The 18,578-nt window shown below is 38.6% G+C and overlaps 1 protein-coding gene across 1 annotated transcript in view; it reads right to left on the bottom strand.

The window, feature by feature from the left end:
* The window catches only part of LOC150091651 (sushi, von Willebrand factor type A, EGF and pentraxin domain-containing protein 1-like), a 183,168-nt gene that overhangs the window by 114,871 nt on the left and 49,719 nt on the right, over window positions 1-18,578 (bottom strand). Inside the window, exons 9-13 of the mRNA XM_090376268.1 lie at window positions 8,674-8,910; window positions 6,593-6,784; window positions 4,979-5,106; window positions 3,663-3,738; window positions 3,088-3,555 (exon numbers count right to left, since the gene is read on the bottom strand). Of these exons, the coding sequence (XP_090232394.1) occupies window positions 3,088-3,555; window positions 3,663-3,738; window positions 4,979-5,106; window positions 6,593-6,784; window positions 8,674-8,910 (1,101 nt within the window). The remainder of the gene's footprint in view (window positions 1-3,087; window positions 3,556-3,662; window positions 3,739-4,978; window positions 5,107-6,592; window positions 6,785-8,673; window positions 8,911-18,578) is intronic.

Below are 18,578 nucleotides of genomic sequence, written 5' to 3'. Positions count from 1 at the left end.
GGTCAGGGTGATGTCGATGGTACTTTCCCAGAGGATGCTACTGTACGTGAGGAGATTTCCAGGCTGGTTGAGTACTTGTAGTCTGGAGGCAAGGATGGTCTGCGCGGGTAGCACAGTAGTATCGTCACCGTCCTCCCCACACCGGGTGGAAAAGGCCCGCGTTCGAATCCCGTCTATGACATGAGGAACTTTAATGGGCTTTTTTCACTCCGTGGCTGAGTTAGTCGGTCTCAGGCGTAGATAGCAAGTTTTTATCCCCCAGAAACGGGTTTTTTCTTCCAACAAAACAGGCAAATCGACCAGAGAACACACGCAATTTACAGACATAATATATAAATGGGTATATGTAAGAAATTACGGGTGGCCCTAACATAATAATTTGTATTTTTGTATTTTTTGGAGGCAAGGATGAAGTTTTCAAGTTCCTCCCCGTTTCGAGTAGCCGTGCGATCAGGTGTTTCACTATGCCACAAGGGGAGCGACAATTCGCGTCCATGGCTATGAGTAGGTTACCCCCCTGGGAGAAGGTCAAGTGCAGTTTGTATTATGCTGATCGCAATTGAGATGTCTTCACTAGGTCTGCTATAGAGTGAGAGCAGATGTAAGGATCCTATGGCAGTAAGAACTTGAGCACATGCACTAAGGGGGTGTACAAAGTGGAGCTACTTTAGCTACAGGGATTTCAGTGTTACTGACTACGATTGCGGCCCGTGGTGCATCTGTAGTACCGTGAATGATTTTGTATGAAGCTGGATAACCTGTGACCTTACCCTTGTAGACATAAGGCTCGTGGAGCATAATTATATCAATATTCTCTTCCTCTGTTTTTAATTTAATTTATTCAACCACCGCTCTGGCACGTTGTGCCTTAATCTGCAAGAAATTCAGCTTCTTCTGTGTTGGTGGTTCGGTCGACCGTCTATCCATAATTGGTTCTATCTTGGTATATTCCCTTAAATTTTATATATACAGGGTAGTTTGCGTCCCTGATGGAGTGAAGGTGGGGTATTTTAGAACGTTTGCAGTTTGCTCAAGCTGCTGGTTCCTCCCTTTTGAGACAGTCTTTAAACTCATGTCTCTGCTGGGCACAGTGACCACACCTTGTTAGAAAAGTCTAAACTTGTGTAACCAGTTTCCCGCACTCAGATGTAATTATGTCCACTCCGCTTTCCAATTGCGTCGTAGTGAACAATGTATTGGGATCAGATTTTTGCGATCGGAAGGAGTCAACCTTCCCTGGTTTACAAGATTAATATTATTTATTGTTGTGAAAGTTGCTTGTCGAACAGCCTCAATGGTCTTCGTTGACAAACTTGTTCTGCCACTTGTGAACTTTTCCACCCATTCATACATCTTTCTTTGACTAATGATTTTTTTTCCGTATCGTGCTAAAAGTCTTCCATGAATCCGGGAGGATATGATCCCTTCTGACAACAAAACTCTGATCACAGCACATTTTTCGCTAACGGTGTAATTAGAAAGTGGAGCAAACATGATTACGCCTCGACTTTATGAAACATAGCGAGTGCAGGAAACTGGGAAATCCCATCAATGACGCAAGGAATTTTTATGGGCCTTTTTCCCATAAATTGTAATTTATGGGAAAAAGGCCATCTGTAAACTGCTTGTGTTCTGTGGCACGGTTTTTTCTCCCTGAAACTTGTGTTTTTTGTCCAGCAAACAGGCAAATCAACCACAGAACACAAGCAATTTACAGACATAATATATACAGGTGCAATATGGTGTAAGTCGTTGATGCGCCTAAAAATCCTCTAACAACCAACCAGGAAACTAGGCGATACACATATGAACTTGTTTAACAACGTAGTAAGCATGACAACCATGGAAGCTTGTTCTAACACCAGGTGCTAGTTTTACACACAGATTTCCTTTACTTTTTGATTTACCCTTATATATGTAAAATTTTTGTTCACTTTTAAAAATCACTTGGTAAATTTTTTCCCTATAAGTCCAGATGTATATTATCAACTCAATAAATTTAGGGTGAGAACCACTCTGCTGGCGCCATAGGGTCCGGCAGAGCTGTTCTAAGCTTTGTATTTCCCCCATGTGAAAAAGGCGTAGAACTGTCACAGTGTAGGCAGCGCATAATTTTTCAGAACATCCAAGTGGTGTCAGGCTTACCCTCAACAGAACAAGTCAAAACCAGCGGAAACAGCCACATATCATCACACTTCATGGTTAGGGTGATACACTCCAATAGAAAAACATCTCTGGGCAATCAGTACACTCAAGCATGTCGATCAGAACGAAATATTAGCGAGATTCTTCACTTCATAGCACCTTCTTCCACTGCCCGAGAATCTATGAACCTTGGGGATGACATCTCCACTCCAAAAACTGTTTCGCATTGGTGACTGTGATGTTGTGCTTCTGCGCAGCTGCCCTACTATTGAACTCAACAACTCCCTACGGATAGATGTTATACTGTGGATGTTAATATGTTTGGATCTACCCCACGATGTTTTCCACAGACTCCATGCGTCAAGCACAAATCACCCTGTTTTTGTTCGTCGAAGAGTGCTGTGAGTTTGCGAAATTGTCCGGACATTTTTTTAATTGAGTTGTTACCTACAGTCTTCTCTTTTTGATTAACACCTTGCACAGTGGATTTTGGAAGGTTCAGATGAATCGCAGTTGCGCGCACAACCACCATACCACGTTGACAGTCCGAAAATTTTGACTCGCCGGCTTTAACACATTGTTATTGCTTAGAAAGATAATACGAGGTTTATATTGGCATGTTTGAGCCGATACGCATGCATGGGATTTCTGGAGGCGTGTCTGGATACTTTTGGTCATATGATGTACACGCTGTTTACAGACGTCTTATTCATATGCCTTATGGTCTTTGTTGCCTTCGCAAAAATTGAAAACAATCCAGACAAAAATAGTGGCATTAAGAAATGTTCTATTTAAATAAATTCTCAAAAATTAAGAGTTATGCTTGTTGCTTGAAACTGACATTCCTTTTCTCAAAGATTTGAATAATAATATAGATTTACATTACGAATAAAATTGAAATTGTAATTGAAAATTGCATTAATTGGCTGCATTTTGACTCACCTGTCAATCTAAATTTCAGTTCAATTTTGTTCGAAGGTCGTGCTTTTCCCGCAACAGGAGAAAATTGTTTGTCCCGTTCTGTCCTTTTCTCATCCACCTCAGAATTGTGGAGAGAATTATTATAGTTGTTTTCCAAATAATTAGTATCAAAATCTAGAGCGATGTCATCCGTATCCAAGGGAATAATTTCATCTGAAGGGGATTCACCTACATCCTTAAAACTATTAGAAGCATAGGGAAAGGTATGATATTCTTGGTTCTCTGACAGTGGGGGAAGGTCTTTATGGCCGTTTAATTTGGAATCTGTCGATGACTTCACCAGAGTCTGATTTCTTTTCATAGCTTTTGACTTGGCTAATACATGTGGAATGGACACGCTCCTTCTGTGTCGTTGTCTGCTGAACATCGGCACTTCTGAATTTACAGCACGTCTCCTTCGAAGTATACGATTTGACTCTTCTTCAGCCTCTGGAAAAAAATTAAAATACAAGTTATATTCATTGTTATGAAACTTCGCCACAATAAATAAACAGGAATATTTTAAACCACATTTAGAAGATTGTACTTTTTCTTACCATCTGGACTTTCCTTACAAGTAGCAACCATGTTCTCTACAGAGCAAATAATATTATTCTTACAAAGACGTGAAACCTAAGGGGGGAAAAACAATTACGTATGTATTCTATGAGTAATGGAAACATCTAATCATTAGTCGTTATTCTTTAACATATTAATGGTGATTTACTCCGACAAAGTATTAATTTTTCATAAAAAGTATTCATTATAAATCTGTCAGCAGTTTCTATAGGAAAAAAAAAAAGACTTCCCAGATAACACGTTTTAAGCAATTCTATACAGATCGTTTTCTTTAACTGCCATCTGCACGTATTATTCTGTTGAGCGTTCTGTTTCGTACTTTTTCATTTCGAGCACTGTCCAACTTCATCCGGAAACGAAACTTCATTAGGTGCCCTGCGAACACTACCAGAAATTAATTTTTTCCAGATAATATCAGACTGACGAGGTTCTCCGCGAAAAGTTTTAAAGGAAAAAAAAAAAAAAAAACATGGTGAAAATCAAGAAATAGATTTATCTGCTTCTTGAGCCTATCACATAAGAGAGAGACCCTTAGCCCATCACATAAGAGAAGTGAAATGAATAGGTTTATGAGGTATGCGTACTCACATCTCGTCATCGTGACTAGCACAGCTATTACGATTGCAGTTTTTTTTTATTATTATTTAATTCGCAGTTATGTTAAACGAGAAGAAAAATTTTTCACGAAATGTAATGTCAGTGTCATAAATGAGAGTGCCAGTATTAATTGACATTCGCAATAAAAGTCACTTGACAAACATACAAAGGCAAATAAAAGAATGCCTTAAATCGATTTGCTTGTAAAACTTGCGTTTTTCTTTAGCTGCTGGACGATTCTGAATATATATATATATTCAGAATCGTCTGAATATATATATATATATTCAGAAAGTTAAAGAAATGGAATATATATATATATTCAGAAAGTTAAAGAAATGGAATATATATATATATTCCATTTCTTTAACTTTCATAACTTCTTTCTTGATCGACAGCTTATAGTTTCAGGGCTGTATCACAAAAGTAAAATAGAGTAATTACTATACACTTACAGGTAAATTATTGTTACTAAGTTTGCTTATTGCAATCCGTCCGTATTACTGCTAAAATAGGGAGAAAAACGACAGGTGGCTCAAGATCACTCGCTTGTCTTCCATTCCGTACTAACGCTATGAAAGGGAACTAGTAAGTTACCTTGAGCCGCCTGCTGTTTTTCTCTGTGCTGTAGTTATGTAATAAAGAAATAGTTATGAATACATATTCTAACATTCTTGAGTGAAAGCTCTTTACTTACTTTGCTAGCAATTTTTCTTTGCAAATGCTTTTCCAGTTGACTCAGGAAGAAATGATCTTGGCAGCTAAGACCGTCGGCAATTACAGACACGACGCCTGTCCTGAAGATTGTGTTGGAAAGATGAGTCACTACGAAATATAAAGAAACATGCATGTGTACTGTATATATATTATATAGGTATACTGCCCATAATGCTTAACCATAAGCATAGCGTTCCTGTAATTGGAATTTAGCTTAAGCACTAAATTCTTTATGATTCATAGCGACTGTGCATCACAATAAAAATGAGCCGGCCATATCAACTAATCGAACATCTGAGAGCTCTGCCACAAGAGGATCGCCTTTCACACCTTCAGGGCTTTACTTAGACCTAATACGGATTGCCTACTAAAATTTTTGAGGCATTACATGGCCTGGATAAGGATTCAAAACCAAGGCTCAGAATGGAATCAGTCGATCTAAGGAGATGTCGAAGACTCCTGCATTTTGCAACACCGATTCTCTAATGGAAGATTGATTCATCAAATTCTCAATTAGTCTATATATGGAAATGAAGTCTAAAGTGGAAGTTTCTATAAGGTAAGAAAAATTGCCCTTATATGCATAGTTGTTCCATCGGAATTCCTGTTATCGAGTTTCGCAATTGATGCCTTTTTTTTTTTTAAAGGATAAAAGGGTGAATTCAGCAGAATGAATTTACACTTTCAAAAGGGTTTCCTGCCATTTATATCAGCGAACACGTACATGCTCTGGCACCAAGGTAGATATTACTTTATTTGTATTCTGGACTGCATAGCAGGCTACTGACCTCTATGCAGTCCAATTGAAAAAAACTGAATGAAACATTGTTTCAGTTTTTTTTTTTTTTATTATTGTATCCAGTTGAGCACGCGAATTAAACACGCACGTGGTTCATATGCATGCTCCACTGGACTTCACAACAGATGAGGATAAATATCAAAAATAATCCACTTGCAGTGTTGTTCTGATATAAGTAAGCCTTGCGAGAGAAATGAGCCACCAATAGTACCACAGGGTGATGGTACTACATCGTAAAAAATAGTGTTTTCTGCTGTTGTTGTTGTGGGGCTTTTTAAGCGCATCAACGACTTAGACGATATTGCGCCGCATATATGTCTATAAATTGCGTGTATTCTGTGGTCGATTTGCCTATTTGCCGTTAGAAAAACCGGAGTTTTCGGAAGGGAAAAACGGTGCAACCCTCACCTGAGACCGACTAACTCAGCCACATTGTGGAAGGAGGAGGGGGAAAAAAATAAAATAAAAACCCATAAAAATTCCTCATCTCCTTGACGGGATTCGAACGCCGGCCTTTTCTTCCGGGAGTGGGGGTGAACGGCTCTTGTATGAACTGTGCTAACGCGAGGGCTATGTTTTCTGCACTGCAGTAGGATTGAGGGTACTCAACTATGCATTGCCAATAGACAGATCTTTCAGTCGCTGAATAAGCAGTATTTTTATCATGGGTGAGTATCGTATGCTTATGACTAGGCACATTATACACACTTGCACAAGTTCGTACAAAAAAGTAATGAAAAATGCACAATTTTTTTTGTTGAGGCAAATTTAAAATTTTGAAATGTTTATACTTACACGAGCAATCTGGGAAAGGTAGATGCTCCTCGGGCAACCATACTCCATCATAAGCACAAAAGTAAGCACCTGGAGGACCAAAGGCAAAAGAATATCCTTCGTTACAAGAGAGTGTACAGAACACTGCTTTCTCCGATTCTGTACAATTAGTTTTGCCATTCACAGGATCCGCAGGGAAAGTGCAGGCATGTTCTAGAAAATAAATTGCAAATTAAGAGGATTTGTAGATAGCAAACATCATTCCTGTTCTTTTCTTCTAACTAAAATTACTAGACGAAAATGGTCTAGAAAATTTCTCTGCAATAACAATTCAGTAATTTATATCCTTTAAAAAAAAAGCAGAAAGAGACTGCCCCTGTATCTAACGCTGACCTCATAATTAACCCTAAATATTTGCCACACATTCCTTTAGCATTTATAACTAATTTTTAAACTATTGAATTTATAGCTAATTCTCTAGTTATACTATGTGAGAGTCATGATATAACTTAAGACTCCCCTAAAACGCGTATCATTTTTACCAACTTTGACCAAACAAATGAAAATTGATTTTCGTTTGCGAAGAAAACATATTTTTATATGTTAACATATAAAAAATTCTGGTATTTACGGACTATGTAAGAATAGATTTTCGGAGAAAATGGAAAGTTACTTACTAATTTATTTTAATATTTTTTTCCCTGAAAATCCACCATAAAAATTTTATTGGAACAAATATTGTATGTGAAAAATGAAAACTGGAAAATGAAACATGCTTATGTTTATCTTCTACTTTTTTTCTGCATTTACACGATTTACCGATTTAAATTCGTTGTGGGATTGGAGTAATACGCATGTTATGCGTTCGAATACATGCGCCTTCACAAAAGTATTGCTCCGATACTTATAAATTGATAACTGTTGTATCAGCTGTTATAATAACGAAATTAGAAAGTTTTCTTGCCTGTTAGCCTATTCCAAAATAAACGAAGAAGTTATGACGTATTCGGTACACAAAACTCAAAAATTATATTAGTATTAGTAATGGCCAATATGGTGCAAGGAAGCCTAAGGCTTATGCAGCACCAGCCGGAAAAAAAAAAATAAGAATAAATAATTAATTACTCTTTTACTAATTAATTAATTAAATAATTAATAAATAATAAAAGAGAAGGAAATCCATATGTTGTCTGACCTTTCCAGCTATCCAGCTGACCTTTCAATTTCCCCAAACTGTCAGCCTCAACCACCCATGCAGGTAACTTATTCCCCCCTTCCTCCCCCTCCGGTAATATTTGACGTAAATGTGAAAATAAAGAGATGTTAAAAAAAATTATCAGAACGCTGCCATGATTCCATCTAAATTTAATTTTCCTTTTTCTAATTACTGGTAGATTATTCACATTCTCTCATTTCCTCTCTCATTTTCATCACTGTCAGCTGTAGCTACCACTTATTTTGGAGGCTCTTAATTTTTGTCTTTGTTTCAGATATCGCAACTGCCTTGAGTATCCTTTTGTTGTATTAACTCATCTAATTGGCTGTCTTCATGACGGATCCTTCAGGCATTTCAGGTGGTAATACTAATGAGGTTTTCCCATTTACATATGTCTTTTTTGCTCGTCGTGTATTTTGCCATTTAAGCCAATCCTGTCCATTTTCTGCTGAGAGCTGATAGCATTAAAGTTTGTTAAAATTAGTTGCTAGCCAAGGTATAGTCGATTGGTGATAGGGTGCTACCTTTACACCACAAACTTTCGAAGTAGTTGATACTTTAAAGTAGTGTAGATTGTTATGATTTATAAATCGCATTAGCATCTAAGGGCATACTGCGTTTTGTTCAAAGGCCGATTTGCATGTTGTGTTGGTTGAAAAACTCTACACACCTTAGCTTAAGATCAGCTGACTATAGTCCTGTTGAAGAGGTCTTTTAAGAATTTCTCCCAGTATCCGATGTAATTCGAACGCAAACGAGTGACGAGTGGCGAAATCATTATATCATCACGAACTCTGACATTGATAAAATTGTTATACCACCACATAAACATAAATGCTTCTTTATTATTTACTTTAATAATTAAACTGTGTACAAACATACATACCTTGAACTACAATAGAAATAATGCATGTGCTGTTGTTGCCGGCCTCATCTCGAGCTGTATAAGTAACTTCTGTTTCTCCTAAAGGAAAGAATCCAGGTTCATGAGACCTCCAAATTATCAGATGACTGCCTGAGTTATCCGAAAATATGGGTTCTTCCCACGTAACTTCTACTGGAGGAACACGAGAGAGAAATTTAGGGGGCGATAGACACTTGTCAATCATTGGAGCCTGGACATCTATGGATTAAAACAAAAGTATTGCTAAAAGATTTCTGATTGCCGGCGTTTTATTGTCTGTGCTTATTTTAAATTTTCATCATTGGATTAGTATCAAAATTATACAACCTAAATATTGTTGAATGTTTCTGTTTATGAAACAGTGTCAGGATTCCCGCAAAAAGAAATCCTGGCTTTTACTTTCATCAAAGAACGAATTTGCTAAATACTGTATTAAATCGATATTCTTGTGAAATAATTAAATACCTTTGCTGAATTTCACCTAAAAGTGATCTTGAACATGGCAGAATAATATTAGCATAACGTTTGAATAGTTGACAACTCATTTTACATTTTACTTATTTACTACATCAAAGTCTTTGGCTCTTTCTGATCCTCGAGTTATTATATGACGATATACTAAAAGCAATATGTGAAAAGTCCCTGAGGTTTTTGGATATTATTCTTCCAGTAATAACTGACTGCTATTTGGTAGCTGAGGGAATAGATATTCAGGTCCCACTTGTGAGTCAAATACGAATTTCGGCAAACTGTCGTACTGCGATAACAAATTTTTCTGGTTACAACTACACTGTGGCAAACTATTACCCTGAGTAATTCTTCAAACAGGCCTCTGAGGTTGGGTATATTCATACTGTAGATTTTAGTGTTTTGCACCAACCTTTAGCTTTGTTTGAAAGCCTCGTGGTATGAGATTATGCGTCTTACATCGATGGGCAAACCTCAAATGCTGTTCATGTTTAGCCTCCCTAACACTATGTCTCTGAAATTCTCTGACGTACTGCACAATTGGACGGCCATAACATCGAAATAATTCTTCAAACAGGCCTCTGAGGTTGGGTATATTCATACTGTAGATTTTAGTGTTTTGCACCAACCTAGGTTGGTGAAAAACACTAAAATCTACAGTATTACCCTGAGTATATTCTCCATGTGCAAGATCTAAAAATGCCAGGAATGTTTAGTATACTGAAAGTGGCCACCCAGGTGGAAAGTAATGTAAGCAGGAGTCGACCTGTAGTGTTCATACCACACAAAGGAACGATTGGGTCTCTTTATGATACTAGACAATACTACACGTCAGGTGATTCTGGTCACCCGGTACAGTACCGCCACTTTTCTAAATGAAGACTTGAAGTGGCGATAAACACGTTTTGTTTCTAGAGCAGATCTTCTGAATATCTCCAGTTGTTTGCTTTTGCTTTACTTCATGTATTTTATGGACGATTCGCTTGTTTTGCTGAATATAAAAACCCAAGTTTCGGGGGAAGGGGAGAAAACCCCAGATCGACTAACTAGACTGTCGTGTGAACAAAGTCCACAGAACTCCTCCCATCTTGATGGAATTCAAATCCAGACATTTTCCGCATGGTATGAAAGAATAGCGATCGTAACCACTGTGTTACTCCCCATGGGCCAATTTCGTCTATCACGGTGAGATTCAGTATTCCTTACAATTCTTATATCTTTAAGACGGTTTTCTCCGACCGACCACTAGATAACATAAAAATAACTTTAAATATGAAAAAAAATGTACTACCGAGAGTAGACAAAGTAGGAATTAATTGTTAAAAAGGCTAAAATAGGTACATTAATATAAGAAAAATAATTTAGTGAGAGAGTGGGCACAAACGAGTTTCTAATAAGGGATGGACATATTATGCTGAGAATCAAAAGTAATAAAATTAAAATATACGCTACTGACTTATCTGTGTCTCTCAGTTACATTTTTGAAACCATATCTTTTATTCTAGGTTAATCTACGGTAAAGTAGAGTGAGAATTGGTTTTTTTGTTAATATAGTTATCTTTAAGTAACATGTTTTTAATTTTTCGCATTTTATTTTATACTGTGTAGTAGCAGGGAGATATAAGTCGAACTTTTGTGCATAATGAGAAAAGCATTCTCGACCATCCTTCATGTGCATATTAGGATCGTCTGACTCGGACATGCTCATACTTGAAGGATACAGCTAAGTGTTGGGCAGCACAGTGATACATGGTATCTGACAAAAAAGCAGATAGAAATTACTTCGAGCTATTAAAACTATTTGCAAGAAAACGTAAACATATTAAAACAATAACTGTTAAAAATATATTATTTATCTATGTTCGACTTAATACGGCAGATCGCCGCCTTGTCGTTCGCATTTTCCAAAGTCGCTGGACGTGGGCATATTCAGCTTCAAATTTCTCTTTCTCATGGCTGATAGTACACCTTCCTTCCATGTTTTTCTAGGGCGTCCTCGCCTTCCTTCTATGTTTTTCTAGGGCGTCCTCGCCCTAATATATAATTTTAGGCCATATCACTCATTCATGCACAGCATATGTTCAAACCATCTCAACCTTCTATTTTCGATTCGTTCTATGATATCTTCATCTGCGTGCATACGTCTTATTTCCTCAATTCGTTATCCTCTCTAGCCTAGAAACCCTAGCACTCCGACGTAGGTAGTCCTACGTCGGAGCTTCTTTTTATCACCCTCTTTCAGTGTCCAAACCTCACAATCCGTAGCAAAGTACCGATTTCACTAACGACTGTCCGATATGTTTTTTTCGTTCTACGGGAGATATTGTTGTTCCACCGTATAGAGTTTAGGGCACTAATAATCTTCCTACTTTGATGAATTTATGTGTAAACTTCCTCTTTCCCCAATCCTTCCTTAGTTAATCTACATCCAAGATATTTGAAAAGTCAACAGGTTTTAGATGTATAGACTGTGTAACTTTCAATGCACCAGGCTGTTCCGCTGTGCTTAGGTATTCTGTCTTTGTAAAATTGATATTGAGGCCCCATTGGTCATACATAAGATGCAATTTTCTCAACATGTATTCTAAATCATAAGCTTCTTGTGCAATGATAACCTGATCATCGGCAAAATTTAGACTCCAGATATCTGTCATTAATTGGTACTCCCATTCCATAACAGCTTTTTTCCATTATTGTAAAGCACATTCCAAGAAAACATTGAACAATAAAGGTGATAGGCTACATCCTTGTCTCAGCCACTTTGTTGGATAGATTGCATTCGGTAAACTATTCCCAACTTTAATATATGCCATGTTGTTATCGTATAATTCCCTAATCAGTTCCATATGCTCTGGATCAACTGATATATTTTGAAGGGCTTTCCATAATTCCTTTCTTGGAACGGAGTCATAAGCCGTTTCTAAATCGATGAAGGCAAAGAAGGTATCTTTATTCTTTGCTTTTCTTTTCTCCACCAGCTGTTGTAGAACAAACAGCTTGTCCACACAAGAGCGACCTGACCTAAATCCACTTTGTTCTTCGCTTATCTTATCCTTTACCTCCTCTCGTAATTTTAACTGAAGCACTTTAGAGTATAGTCTGGACACAGTACAATTAACACTTAGGCCTCTATAGTTTCCCGGATCCAGCTTATTTCCTTTTTTATATATGGATGAAATGTAACTTACTTTCCATTCATTTGGAGTTTTCCTTAACTGTATACATCTGTTAATCAGCTGTGCTACCAGATCGAAAAGACTTGATGGTCCATATTTAATTAGTTCCATCGCTATGTTCCCAGGGCATGGAGATCTTTTGTTCTTCATCAATTTTTCACAGTCATGGACTTGATGTTTTGTAATTTCTATCTCCCTATTATCTACTGGTGGAGGGGTAATTATGCTCTGATACTGCGATCGTCTTTCTTTTAGAAGGTTATTATAATGATTTCCCCATGTCTATAAATTTTTATTCGATCCAGATTCATTTGTTTTCAGTGCTCTCAAGCTTCGTCAGGCTTCGGATGACTGTTCCTCTTAACGAGCTGTCAATTTCTTGGTATCTTTTCTCCTATGCTGCGTTCTTGGATTTAGCAATTTTACATTTAACTGCTCTAAGGTGAGGTGTAAGGTGTATTTAGTGTCAGACGGCACCAGGGGTTTCCCCCATCTCCGCATAGTTTTCATTGTGGGTGTACCAGTTCACTGGAAATGCCAGAGATTTAAGTGTATGGATATTGTATATGTAGTGCCGTGTACCTTTGTTCATCTGGTCGTTTAGTCGCTGGACCCCCTGCTGAGGCCCAACGTTGCCCCACCTTCGCCCCGTGGAGGCAGACCAGGAACCCAGTATTTGTAATCAAAGATATTCTGTATCTATTTGTAATTAAATTGTTTTACTGGTTAACACTTAATCTTCTTTCACCATGGATCCCAGTACAACAGGCCCATTTGTCCTCATTAAAAAAAATATAAATAAATAAAATAAAAATAAAAATTCTTATATTGTATTTATATTGCATGTATATATGTGTGTATACATTACATACATACATACGCACATACATGTATATACACACAACGTGCATACACATACCAGCGTCAATCGTGGGGCTGATGTCGCTTGAGTTGATAGGCCGGGACGTGGATGAAGATATTTTGGATGTGTTTAAATTTAGGTGTGTGGGGCTTCGCTAGCGTGAAGATAAAGAGGGGAGAACTGAAGACTGGGGGGGGGAGAAAGACAGAAGTATGGGGCCAATAGGGAAGACAGCCTCAAGTTTCAGTGGGGCATGCCCATGCCCCACCAGAGTAGAAATGAGGGTGGGGGAGCGAGAGAATCGTCTCCCCGGGGGAGTAGGGTTTAAAGGTGAAGGGGGCTAGGGTAACCCTCTTCAGGCTGCCGTAAGGCTTTGGGAGCTAGGCTGCAGTTTGTTGTCTCTATTCTTGTCCACTTGATTCAGGTTGGCACAAGAATAGTTTTTTCCCCCTTTTCTTTATTACTTTCTTTTACATTAGTTTTTTTCCCTTCTTTTCTATATTCCTTTCTTTTCCGTTCATTTTCTTTTCCAGGAGTTGTCTCTGTCTTATGCAATTTGTTTATGTTACTGTACTATCAGTCTCGATGTATGGCAACTAGCACCCTACTCCTTGTGAAGAGGTCCTGTGCGTACTGAGAAAGCACTCGGTACTCCTCTTCCGTGTCAATGAAGTGATTGACATTTGATTTGATTTGGGGAGGTATTGGATTTTCGTGATGAGGGTGCATCTGAGATCTTCGTATTGTGGGTAGTCGTAAAGCAGGTGGCCCCAGCTTTCGACCTCCCCACACGTGCAATTTGGGTCATCGGCGAGGCCGAAGCCGAACAGTTTCTGGTTGAAGGATCCATGTCCTGTGAGTAACGAGGTCAGGTGCAAGCCCGGGAAGAACCAGCCCGGTTGCCTTGGGTATATTTTGTTCAGTTCTGGAAAGAATTTACGAGTGATCTCGCCCTTTGTCGTCTCTGTCCATCTTTGCTGCCACTCCTGAAGGAGGTAGGTCTGTAGTCGTGCCCTTTCCGTTTTTTGACTGCTTGCTGGGTTGATTGTGAAGTCCTGATGATTTGCTGCCACTCCCTTTGAGTGCAGGTAGAGCAATCCTGCTTTCACAGCTTCTAAATCCAGGAGGAGCGCTCCAGTAAGCACCTGCAGTGCAGGTGTGCTTACCGTGCGGCAAGCTCGTGTGGTTGTCAATACGATGGTCCTATGTATCATGTCCAGGATTTTCTTGTTTGGTGTACAATACTGCAGTATTGTTTGGTGTACAATACTGCAGCTGAGTAGGTTATTGCTGGGATGAAGGTTGACTTATAATATAGCATTAGGGTTCGTTTTTTTCAGTCCCCAGTCCTTCCTCGTAATCCTAGCCACTAAGGCTGAGTATCTTCTTATTTTCATTATGTGTTTTCGGTGGGATATGAAGGATAGGTTATTATCTAAGATAACTCCTAAGTACTTCATTTGCTTGGTGAGTTTGATGGTCAGGCCATTTATTTTTATTTGGGGCGGACGCTGTACCTGAAGAGTTCCTTTGAGCAAGATGGATATGGTTTTCGTCGGTGCAATTTTTAGCTGGTTTTTTGTGGTCCAGTATTGTAATTTCTGCATTGCCTGATTACCGATGTTTTCCAGTTGGACTCGGGAATCTGCCTCAACAGTAACAATGACATCGTCCGCAAAGGCCTGGGCCTCAGCCAGCCCCAAGTCCTGGCACAGGAAATCGTCCAAGACCATGGACAACCCCTATATACATTTCTTGTGATTTTTTGATAATTTGTATTTATTTCCAGTATTCTGTCTGAAAGGTAGTCTTCCATTGCTTTGTATAAGTTGATGGGTACTGCAGCTTCTTTCAGTCTGCTCAGGATCGGCCACCAAAGTGAGTCGAACGCCCCGGGCGAAATCGACTTAAATGACTAATAGATATTTTTTCTTGCACTCTTGTGCTTTCCTAAGCAGATCTTCAAGGGCATCCACCATAGAGGATCCTGGCTTAAAGCCAAACTGATTTTTAGCTGCCAGGTCTGCCCCTTCGTACTGGTTCTGTATCCGCATGTGGAGCAGCCTCTCGTATAATTTACTGACCACTGAGAGCAGCGCGATGGGTCTGTATGATGATGGACATTCTGGGTTCTTAGTAGGGTTTTTCAGAATTAGCTTGGTGTTTGCAGTTGTCCACGCCGCAGGGAATTTCCCTGTTTCCAAACATCTGCTGTAGAGGGTGAGTAGGATTTGCAGAGCAATTTCTATTTTTTTCAGTATCTCCGGTTCTGTCATATCAAGTCCCGGGCATTTGCGGTTTCTGATCCTGGTAACAGCCGCACCGAGTTCCTCATGGGTGAAGGAGGGCTCGAGCGCAGGGGTGATATATTTTTCATTTTCTTCGCAGATTTTATGTTGTTCTTGCAGAGTTAGGGTCGCGGGTTCCTTGAAAATTGTGTAGAGTATATTACCTATCGATTGCTCCCAAGTGGTTGTATAGTCTTCTTGCGAGGTCCTGGTGGTGCTGATCACCTCCATGCTGGGCAGTTTGTTTGTAGTCACCTTGTAAACTACACTCCAGGGGTCAGTACTTCCTGTCGTGGATACTAGACAATCCCAGGAATTTCTTGCTTTTCTGTATCGTGTCCGTATAGTGATTTCTGGCTTCTCGATAGCGCTGTCTTAAAACCTCCACTTCATGTGCGGGCCAAGTCCTACGGGCTTTCTGGAAATATTTCCTAGCTTTTTGCATCTGGCGTCGAAGCACGGCTATTTCTGAGTTCCACCAAGGAACACCAGGTCTTGGGTTTTTTCTTTTGATTGTTCGATCGCTAATGGTTTGTATTAGGTCTGTGGTTCTCCTCAGCAGGTCATCCGTTTTAACTGCTCCATTGCCTTTTGTATTCTTCTCTATTTTCCTGATTTTTATTCATTAACCATTTGTTATAGGCTTTTTTTTTCTTTCACCAAAACCTCCTCATTCCACCTTTGTAACCTTTGTTCCTTTGTAACCACATATGATGTGGTTAAAAAGGAACTGGATGGAAAAAATTATTTTGATATCATATATTTGGATTTCAGGAAAGCTTTTGACACTGTTGCGCATGGAAGACTATTGTACAAATTGGAGCAGAATGGTATTGAGGGTAAGTTGCTACAATGGATAAAAGGATGATTGAGTGGGAGAAGACAGAGGGTGGTAATTAATGGGTGCTGCTCTTCGTGGACTAATGTTATTAGTGGAGTCCCACAGGGTTCGGTGTTCGGTCCTCTGTTGTTTTGTATATTTATAAATGATATTGATGAAGGTATATCAGGCTTAGTGTCGAAGTTTGCAGATGATACAAAGATTGGCAGGGTTGTTAACGACACTAATGGCAGTGTGCTACTCCAACAGGATCTAGATAATTTGGGCAGATGGGCTAAGAAGTGGCAACTGAAGTTTAACCTTGACAAATTCAAAGTACTGCATATGGGTAGAAGTAACCCCAGAGTAACGTGTGGGGCTGTGTGGGACTACACTGATAGTGGTAGAAAATGAAAAAGACCTGGGAGTAATTGTGAAGTCAGATATGAAGTTTTCTGAGCAATGCAGGCAGGCTGCAAAAGCAATTCATGAGGTTTTGTCAATGATATACAGGAATTTTGCTAGCAGGGAAAAGGAGGTGGTTATCCCTCTGTATAAGGCAATGGTCAGGCCACGCCTTGAGTACTGCGTACAGGTCTGGAGGCCTCATTTTAGGAAGGATGTAGATTTGCTTGAGCGTGTACAGAAAAGGGCAACAAGATTGGTGAGGGGAATGAAGGGATCCTCTTACCAAGAGAGGCTTAAGTTCCGCAAATTGCAGCGGCTGGAGACTAGGCACCTGCGAGGTGATCTGATTGAGGTGTATAAGGCCTTGAATGGGTTGAGCACGCTGAATTCTGATGGGATTCTTCCACTTGCTCAGATTGCGAACCTAAGGGGGTATAATTCAAATTGAGGAAAGACAGTTGTAGAATAGATGTGCGGAAATTTGCCTTTAGCCAGCGAGTGTTTAATTGCTGGAACAAGCTTCCATCTGTCGTTGTGGAAGTTGATAGGTTAAATTAATTCAAGGAGGAAATGGACAAACATTTAGAGGGAATGGTTGTGTGAATGTTTTTTTCTTCTTTTTTTTTTTTTTTGGCTGATGCTATATAAGCTCATACTCTTGCTTTCTTGCATCACATGCCACGATTACTATTACTATCTCAGAGGTTCTGAAAATGTTCTGTTAAGTGTTATAATTGATTTTTTATTTAACTTGTACTCGTGTATTACTATTTTTAATTTATTGTTAATTGTTACTGTTTTTAAAGATATGATGGTTCCGCATAAGATTTAGATTTGCGAAGAGATTCTGCGGCTAAAACATATTTGAAAAGCTCTAGTTTAGAAGGGGCTACAGGTTTCCATAGAAGATTTTATCCCATTTATTTCTCTGATTTTCACAGACGTTAACTTATTCTATTTCATGACTGGCGATTAATAATTAAATTAAGATTTATTCAAAAATTATCTCATAACTAGTAAGTGTAGGTCAGGGTACTACTTCCTTCATCTTAAATGAGCGTACTGAAAACCTTATAAATTTTAATTTCGTATATTTTGTTAAATATAACCTAAATGAAAATAAAATCTAATTCTTATTTAAGTTTTCTCTGAATATTAAATAAGTGAAATTTGAATACATTCATTGGCTTTCAAGGTTTTAACTTCTAAATCAGAAATGTAACCTGATATGAATGATATAGAATTATTTTAATTAATCATTGTTAATTCAAATTGTTCTAAGTACGTTATTCTGGAAGTCTACTGTACTTAATAAAATTATTAAGTACAGTAGACTTCTGTTATTCTGAAAGTCTTTCAGAATAACGGCAGCTTCGGGGATTCAAGGTGCCTTTATTTCGATTTTAACGTTATCTATAAAGTTTTATCTTTAATGTATTTAATGTAGAAATAATGAGGCCAAATAAGAAATAGAGAGATTAAGAATGCAATTTTAACTGCACAACATAAAAAAATAAACATGTTGACGATCTAATATTATTCTGCCATTAATACACTTCTGGTTACGCCTCGTTCTGTTTTCTTTATTATGTCAAGTTCATTCTGCACGGGTAGCACGGCGGTATCCTCCACTCACTGGGTGGAAAAGGCCCATGTTTGAATCCCGTCGATGACGCGAGGAATACGTTTTTTTTTTTTTTTTTCAATTCTTGGCTGAGTTAGTGGGTCTCAGGCATAAATAGCAAGGTTTCCCCCCAGAAACTAGGTTTTTCGTCTAGCAAAAGAGGCAAATCGAGCAGAGAACACACGCAATTTACAGACTCAATACACGTGAGTGTATGAATTAACATGCCGGGTGACCCTAA

This window comes from Mastigoproctus giganteus, chromosome 1 (assembly GCF_048544385.1).
Source record: "Mastigoproctus giganteus isolate SK-2022 chromosome 1, ASM4854438v1, whole genome shotgun sequence".
Lineage (NCBI taxonomy): Eukaryota > Metazoa > Arthropoda > Arachnida > Uropygi > Thelyphonidae > Mastigoproctus > Mastigoproctus giganteus.
Note: the sequence above shows the minus strand (reverse complement) of the source record. Positions and strands in the feature narration are given on the sequence as shown.